At 46.9% G+C, this 8,887-nt stretch overlaps 1 protein-coding gene across 1 annotated transcript; it reads right to left on the bottom strand.

The window, feature by feature from the left end:
* Positions 1-433: 433 nt before the first annotated feature.
* LOC125556188 (protein DETOXIFICATION 26-like) lies at positions 434-5,033 on the bottom strand. Its single transcript, XM_048718971.1, has 8 exons — positions 4,724-5,033; positions 1,994-2,535; positions 1,808-1,894; positions 1,642-1,698; positions 1,315-1,553; positions 1,059-1,177; positions 876-961; positions 434-802 (listed from the first exon to the last, which is right to left on the bottom strand). The coding sequence occupies exons 1-7, from the start codon at positions 4,958-4,960 to the stop codon at positions 917-919; spliced, it is 1,326 nt and encodes a 441-aa protein (XP_048574928.1). The 5' UTR covers positions 4,961-5,033; the 3' UTR covers positions 434-802; positions 876-916.
* Between the last annotated feature and the right edge of the window lie 3,854 nt (positions 5,034-8,887).

Here is an 8,887-nt window from a genome sequence, read left to right as displayed (position 1 = left end):
ATAAGTCAATAACATCTGAGTAGCTCTCGGCAAAAAAGACAAATTTAGGGTTTTTGTAAAAAAGTTTACCGTTCATGTATTGTTTTGACTTAATTTGTCTTTTCTGCCGAGAGCTACTCATATGTCCAAATGTCTGAATTTAAAGCGCATCTCACGCATCAAATTATCTACCATGCAAAAAAATTGGATTTTTTTTTGATTTTTTTGTGAACTTTTTTTTGACCGGGTGCAGATGAGGCTAGGCTCAGAAATGGATATTCACTTCTTTTGGCTTTTTCTTGTCTCAAAGTTTCCCCCTAATCTCGTGTTTCATGTAAACTACTTTGTGAGGTGACGAGGTACTTGTGTCATGCCCATCTTGGTAGTACATTTTTTTTAAAGGAGGATTACCCCATTCTCTGTATCATTCTGATGCACACAAGACACAACTTTGTTAAAGTTGAAGTACGAAGTTCAAGTACTAAAGTACAACAAGTGCAAATAACGTGAAAATAGAAACATATGCCTATACACACATAGCCTAATATTTGAACCGCCATACAAACCGGTTGTACGTGTCCCATACTACCATCTCTTATTGGTTGCACCCATAGTCCATAAGCTGCTGCACTTTCGCATGCTGTAGTAAGGATCACGTACGGATCCATCTTGATGCTACATGACAAAAATTCAACTAAAACTTCCATTCAGAAAATGGCCATCTAGGATAATCTTGATAAACCGCTCCTTGAGATGAGGGCATTGGCACTCCAACTCATTTGGAACCTGCCCATCTTTGGATGTGTTTACTTGCTTTAGAAGCCTGCATAATTCCAACAAGTCAATGTTATGATGACTGATTGACTATAAAACTGAGGGCCGGACAAAGAAATGACCTCTTCGTCCCAATCACATCTCATGGTAATATACGCCAGAATTATTGCTGAACTGCAGTGCCACCGATCATCCCTGCCCAAATCCCCTGCAAAGAAAGATGATCTAGTAAGGGTGTGTATGGAGACATGTATGTATCTTCACAAGTACAAATACTATTAAAGTATGGCTTGTATGGAATGTACAAGAACTCCAAGATTGAAGAGCCAACTCAGCAGGAGTCCAACAGGAACTCCAATGATGTAGTAGCTTCCTACGTTTATATAAGCCACTAGTGTTTGCCACCCTGATCCAACAGCAACTCCTGCAAATTGCGTCACACTCACGCACATACAGAGCATCAATTAACCTTCAGTTCTGCATTATTTCATTTCTTATTCTGATCTGATTCATCGCAAGTTCAGTGTCATCACTGTGTGCAGGGTGGAGAAGACAGAGTACCTGAAAGGACAGGTTGGACGCCATTTAGGAGGATGCTAATGGCCAGCAGAACGCAGAGGTTGTCCACCGCGTCGATCACAGCTTTGCTTGATGAAACGACGAGCGCGATCTTGTCGTGGAAGGCGAGTGCAGGCAAGCTAAAGAAGAGGCCGATCAGAAAGGAGTTCGCCGTCGAGACGATGGTCGCGAACCGCGCGCCTTTCCCGTTGCCCGCGCCAAGCTCATTAGAAACTCTCACCCTTTGAATCCACAATGAAAATTTTCAGCCATCTGGTGGTAAATTGGCAACTGAAGTGCAGAGTATATGGTGCAAGAGTCTGTATTTACCCAGTGCCTGCTAAGAAGGCCATATGAACTATCATCTCCCATCCCTGAAAACTCATGCTGGATACAGATAGTTAGCAACCGGTCGTGACATGAGAATATACTTCTAAACCTGTGTACTCGTAGGAAACATGAGTGGCGGGGCAGAGAGAGGTAGAAGATGTAGTACCAGATAGAAAGGGCATCCACAGCAAGCTGAGAGTTCTTGAGGTGTCCTGTGAGCAAGAGCAGCACTTTGTAGTATGAATTCTCCAAGCTGCACGCGAGATGCAAATATATAAGCATTTGTATCTAGAAGAGCATGCACTGCCGATGCACACAACGGAATCCCGTACGTATTCCTTCCCATACATACCATACCATGACACCAGATGACAGGGACAGCTTGATAAACCCGGAGAGGTCAGCGAACGCCAACCTCGAGAAGCCGGTCCACGTCAAGGGGCACCCGCCGCCGACGACGTACGCGAGCTGCACCACCAGGCTGAGCCCCCAGGAGACGTTGAGGGCCATGGCGGCGCCGTGCACCCCGAAGCGGAAGCGGACCACGAGCAGCCAGGTGGTGGCCACGTGCACGGGGAAGGACGCCAGCGCCGTGGCCGCCATGACCCAGTTCTTTCCCTGGCTCTGCAGGAACCTGTTGATGGGCAGGAGGACGGCGAACCCGAAGTGCATCGGGAGCATGCACACGCCGAGCTGGCCCGCCAGGCGCGCCACCTCGGCCGGCTGGCCCATGGCGGCCAGCAGCGGCGCCGCGAAGACGTACATCGGGAGGAGGAGCGCGGCGGAGAGCAGGAGGACGATCCACGAGCGCTGCAGGTAGATGCCGAGCATGGCGTACTGCTTGGCGCCGAAGGCCTGGCCGGCCAGCGTTTCCAGAGCGCTCGCCATTCCGAGCTGCATGCCGAGCATTGGTGAACGAGTCAGTCGATTTGTCCCACTAATCCGTTGCTTGCTCGTTGAAACTATAATTAAATTGTTCTTCTTCTCTCAAAGAGAGCGAGATGAGCATGATCGTGGCACGTTCACGCACGCACGCACGCAGAATATATAGCAGAGTTGGCATGCCAAGGTTTGACTAGACCCTCTCCCAATGCTGACACCCGGCAAACTGGATCTCAAAGCACCCCCTCACTCCCTTCCACCTCTGACTTCTCTCTCTATCCTCTCGCCGAGCAGCACCAGCGCGAGCACCGGGAAGGGTTCAGCAATGGGGAGCGTAGCCAGGCGGTATAAGATTATCTTTTCTGTGAGGAGAGGATTAACCGAACGAGCTACAAGAGGGGATTATCACACGTAACAAAAAATAATTTATGAGTTATGATTTCAAACGTAGAAAATCAACCGTGGGAACCAACTTCTCTTCTTCTTTTCACAGCAAAACTAAGTTCTTTTTTAGAAAATAAGGATGACCCCGGCTTCTGCATCTGAAAGATGCATGCGGCCATTTTATTGATTATTCACAAAGACCTTACAAAGAAATATATCAATAAGTCTAAAGTCACCATCTTTGTAACATCTGTCGCTACTCCTATCTAACTGATGAAGGAGGTGCCAAGAATCCGGGCCAAATACCAAACAAACCTCGCACGAATGCCTAACATCTAAAACTTGAGGCGCCAACTAAGCCATCAGGGCACTCATCGGTTCGGCACCCTCTCAGAGGCTGCCGACGCATCTTCCACCGATTCATCTTCAGAGCATGTACCGACGCATCAATTGTCAAGCCCGCAGTCGACGCCACCACGACACTAAACAACGCCATCTCCCTACGCGCGTCCATCATCACACATCCGTTGCTGAGACCCTGCCGCGCCACGCCGCCGAGACTCCACATCACCGATGTGAACAAGAAACGCCGCTCCACCAGTAAAACCGTCCACTGGTCCCTCGATCCAATGCACACCTTCAAGAATGACGCCCCCAAGGAGGAAACGACACGAGAGCGCCGCCATCATCCGATCAATTGATCAAGGGTTTCCCCCAAGGTATCGGGAGGAGCTGGGAGCTTCACCTCGATGATGTCTTCAAGAAGGAAACGCTGCAAGGGCATCGCCATCATCGACTTCGGCCACCGGCCGAAGACTAGATTCTCACCCGGATCTGTCTCAAGTAATTCAGCCGACAACCTGTGCATAGTCTCGACCGCCGTCAAAGCCCTAGATCTAGATGCCTAGGTCCGGCGATCATCCGCAACAACACCGCCACCGTGGGAGCCCTTGGAACACCGGCCACTGCCTGTGGGTGCCATCACTGGAGCCTGGGAGGAGGGCTGCCACCCACCTCTCCAAACCGTGAGAGCCGTCGAGAGGGATCCCGCGTGCTCGTCACCGTCTCTGATCCGAACAAATCCGGAGACCAAGCCACCAGATCGCCGGTGCAGATTCGCCTTGGACAGAAACATCACCATGCTATGCCGCCACGGGCAGCACGAGCTTCACCTGCCGCCACCTTCCAGGGCCGCAGCCCCAAGATCCAGACCGAACGTCGCCGCCGCCACCGTCCACGTTCCGCCGCCGCCAGATTGACGAGCCGCCGGCCACTGCAACCATGGCCGTCGTGACCACACGGACACGCCCAGCGGCCCGCACCAACCGGACTCCCACGTCGCGTGCAGCTCTGCCACCATGCCATCGCCTTGCGTCGTCGCCGGAGGCGAGTCGCCGCGCCGCCGATGGATGACCTCCCTCACCCGATCTAGACATGGGAGGGAAGTGCTCCTCCGCCACCGCCGTCAGCCGGCCGGGGCTTCGCCCGGCGGCTTCCTCCGGCAGCGACGGAGGGAGGAAACGGGGGAGATAGACCCTCGTCTAGGCTTTGTTCAAGATCTTTCACTCTTGATTGATTTTTGCTAGCCTTGTAAACCATATGAATCAATCTGTACTTCCATCTAATGGTTCTTCAATCTGAACCCACAACTTGTTAAAAACTTGTACTAAGTAACAATGCATTTAGCATGCATGCTATCTAATGGTAGTGACCCACATCCAAAATATCACTGTAATTAGTATTTGCAAGTCAGATACAATCTGATAAGAAACACTTCAAGCTCAAGTGCTCAACCACATTAGCACATGCAACATACCAGCAAGCCGAAGGTGAGTCCAGAGACGACGGTGCTGGGGATGGAGAAGGCGGCGAGCTCGAGGTCGCCGATGTGGCCTGCGAAGGCCTGGCTAACGATGTCGAAGCTGTAGAGCACCAGCCTCATGAACATGGCAGGGCCGACGATCCCCCACAGCTTCTTGGACTCCTCCGCCACTTCCCTCGCCAATGCTCGCTTCTTCCCGGGCCTATACGCCAGCAATGGAACGCTCTCCATGGCAAAGTGATTGATATTCTGTCGCTGCAGATAGCAGTTCGCACAGGGAAGGCTGAGCAATGTGTATATGTACTGTTTGAAGGCAGGCAGCAGAGTAATTTGCAGCCTCGCTTCACGGCTCCAGCACGTCGTGTATAAGTTATTCGGGCGAGATTCCACACAGCAATCCATCATGTAATTTGGTGATCGACTTTGCACATGCTCTGCATCGAGGGAATTGCATATGTTGACGCTCTGCATCGAAAGAAATGCATATGTTGGCTCTATTTTATTTTTCTTGCTTAGAAATTGCAACTGCTGGGTGGGCTGGCGAGGGAAGAAAATCCTATGCGACCCGGGTCGTACGCCCACGTTGTGAGACCCTCTCGAAAAAAGGACACTTGGCAAAGCGAACCACATACGTCAGCTCCGACATTTATGCTCCGTTTCACTAAAAAAAATCCTGAATCCTAACCTCCACCACGAAAACCCAATTCCCCTTATCTTCTTCCGCTCGCTCGCCGCGGCAGCCAGAGCCGCCCCGCCGCCTTCGTCCTCGCTGCCTCAGCTGCTCTCCCTTGAGGCGCTTCTCGAGCTCGCTCGCGGCGGCTGAGGCGCTTCTCGAGCTCGCTCACTGCGGCCACAGCTGTGGCCGCCGCCCCGGTGCTCTCCCCCCGCGGCTGGACTGACCTGACAGTGTGCAAAGAAGACAGCCCCAACAGTGATGATCAAGGGTACATCTTGCCAACTATTTGAGCTGCTCATGTTGCCAGTGATGACCAAGGATAAATGTGCGAAAGAAAGGAACTTTGTAGTTTGTACAAAATTCTGTAGTTTGTTCATCTTGTCAATAATTTGATGAGGTACTGATACATGTACAACTTTTTGTAGTTGGCACATCTTGCCAGTGATTGAGCTGCTGTTGTATAAAATAATTTGATGTACACTGTGAATAGAAATTCGTGGTAATTGACAAAAGAGATTTTTTGTAAGGCAAGAATACAAGCTGTTGTGTGTAATGTTGCTTGTACATGACTCTTTTGCAAAATATGACTGCACTTTAGGATTGACCATCCTGATGAATATAGCTACAGAATAAGATTGCATATAGTCATTACTTTCAGAGAAATAAGATTGACCATCCTGATGAGTATAGCTACAGAATAAGAGAATAGAACATTCCAGTTTTGCCAAAGAGACAAATGCACAAGGTTTGAAAATATTTGTTCACCAATATTCAGGTAACAACACAAGCACATAGCTAATAACACCATTTAGCTGACATGCCCAGCTAACTAGCTTTAAGGAAACAACAAGAATCAGCGTATGATACATACGTCACTGCTGAAACCTTGATGTGCTAGCATCTTCGCTGAAATCTAATTGACGAGCAGCCGGCAATGTTGTGCCATCTCCATGAGCTTCAAGCAATAATCTTGTAAATTCTCCTTGAATAGGTGGAACAGAAACTGGTGGGCACTCTCCAAATGCCATGGCTACAGGCGGACATATAGTACTGGCACCGGCGAATTCTGAAGGGCCAATTGTAGGTGGAACAAGCACCGACTTCTTTGCTGGATGGTTTATACCTTTTCCTGCACATTATGTGAATATAAGAAATAGAAGTGAAACTTTGCTACTTATTCACACATAAGAATTAAATGTACCTTTCTTTTTCCCTTTCTTTGCTCCCTCTAGAACATCTTTTGATCTTTTTTTCATTGGACCTTTTATTCGTTCAGGAGCTTTGAATGGCACCATTGTCTTGGCAACATATTCATTCATTTCGGAGGAACTTTCAGAATCATCATCCTCATCTAAGTTTAGATTGCCAAGTAATTCATGTGCTTCCAAAGCCAACTTATCAATACCAACGTTCAGATATGTAAGAACCTCCTTCGAAGTTTTACACTTCAATGCAAGTGACATCATTTTTCGAGAAGTATGTGCAAACATAGAGTCTAGGCTATCATCGGTATTCGGTTTGGAAGTAAAAATTTCTTGTTTTGCATGTTTTGTCCATCTGTTCAATATGAACTGACTTGGCAGGGTGATGATATTGCAGCATGTCAAAACCTTATGAGTGTGCTTGCATAATATACCTACAACATTCAAAACTATTTTAGAAAGTAATTTCAAAGGCTATCATATTAAGGAAGTGAGGAAGCATGTTGCGTACCTATACAACAATACAACTTGCATGAACACCATATCTCCAAAGTAGTTGGATTAAAAGCCACTATGGCTTCATCATTCTTGTACTCAAAAGATGTCAACTTGTAAGTGCTAACTGTGTAATCAGTGCTCAACAAAATACATGACAAACTAAATTGCTTCTTGAATTCTTCTTCGAACTCGGAATAGAGCGTCCTGGTATATGATTCCGCTGCAGTCTTCAACAAAGGTAGGCTAGGTAGGCAGAGTACTGGGTTGGTATGGCGTGACTTGTAGTCTTCGTATTTTTCTTTCCGGCGAAGATGAGCAATGCACTTCTCATATGCTTGTATCAATTCTGAAAGGCATAATCTTTTGCGGAAAGTTTTCTTGAACACATTGTTCATTCCTTCACTTCTTTGTGTTGATGTCATGTCTGCACTAAAAGACTCCCGACGATAAATAGTAGCCCACTTCTCGCGCAACTTGTACAGATTGTTTATCCAAGAATTTCCCCTAATCTGGTACTTAACCAAGAGCTCATGCCATCTATTCTCAAAATGTGCCACTGATCTATCTTCATACACACATCTTTTGAATTCTTTAAGGAACAAAGGATGGTCGCTAATTACATGGCTTAGATGTTTAGCGGCATTCTGGTACAAATGCCATAAACGAAGACGATGTCGTTTTTCCGGAAAAACCCTTCCAATAGCATTTATAATGGCAGCACATTGATCGGTAAATATTGTTTCAGACTGCTTACCAGACATAGCTTGTAGGAAGGTTCTAAAAACCCACTCAAAGGTATCTGCAGTTTCATTATATAAGAGTGCTGCACCAAAAAGAATAGTCTATTTGTGATGATTAACACCAATAAACGGAGCGAATGGCATTTGAAACTTATTTGTTGAAAATGTGGTGTCAAAGGAAATGGCATCTCCAAAGACAGAGTAATCCATGATAGCTTGTCCATCGGTCCAGAAGATATTCATTATTGTGCCATCATCATCATCTAGTTGCATGGCGTATAAAAACGAAGGGTCCTCAGCTTGCTTGTTCTTTAGATGCTCTGTTAATGTTTGAGCATCTTTGGTTTCCAAATACTTTGAGCGCTCACTTCGTAAAAAAATGTTGCAATCCATTTGCAAGAAGGGTACTGCATCTTTACCATACCAAAGCTCACAGAAATCATATATTTCAGCTTGTTTAATTCCCGATGTCCTCATCTGCTTAATCATATGGCGATCGGCATCTAAGAGTTGACGTTACGATCTAAGCATGTGCCTCTTGTCTGGACTTACAAGCTGATGATTGTGATCGAGCATGACTTTCTGCACATTCCAAATACCCTCCCGAGTGATGCTGAATTGAACACGAGCCATGCAATCAGTTCTCGAATTAGCTTGTTCTTTCTTGGCTACATGTGTCGGATGAGTGCCCTTCACACCTGCCTTGCTACAAACAAAATATCTAGAACTTAAAGTCCCATCTCCTCTATGCTTAAGGTGGCACTTCCTAATGCTGAATCCTTTGGTTTGAGCATAAGAATTGTAAAACTGATATGCCTCTTCCTCACACTGAAAGGTCTTCCCAACTCTTGGAACAATATTTTCATCTTGCAAATCCTGATCGTTCCTTGCTGTGCTGCTCATCCTCGGTGGAATTGTGTTCTGCGATTGCTGCGAGGGTAATGTAATCATTCAAACATGGTTCAGAAATAAATAATTATACAAAGGATTGATGCTATTAATCTGTTCTTTACCAAAACTTAGATGCGTGCTTCTGAAGAAA

This window comes from Triticum urartu, chromosome 5 (genome assembly GCF_003073215.2).
Source record: "Triticum urartu cultivar G1812 chromosome 5, Tu2.1, whole genome shotgun sequence".
In the NCBI taxonomy this organism is placed as follows: Eukaryota; Viridiplantae; Streptophyta; class Magnoliopsida; order Poales; family Poaceae; genus Triticum; species Triticum urartu.
The sequence above is the reverse complement of the archived record's forward strand: the minus strand, read 5'-3'. Positions and strand labels throughout refer to the sequence as shown.

Coding starts and splice junctions, on each gene's coding strand:
- LOC125556188 (XM_048718971.1), bottom strand. CDS start 4,960: ATGGAGAGCGTTCCATTGCTGGCGTATAGGCCCGGGAAGAAGCGAGCA. Junction 1,699..1,807: donor GTGGATGCCCTTTCTATCTG/GTACTACATCTT, acceptor ATCTGTATCCAG/CATGAGTTTTCAGGGATGGG. Junction 1,178..1,314: donor CGTCCAACCTGTCCTTTCAG/GTACTCTGTCTT, acceptor CGCAATTTGCAG/GAGTTGCTGTTGGATCAGGG.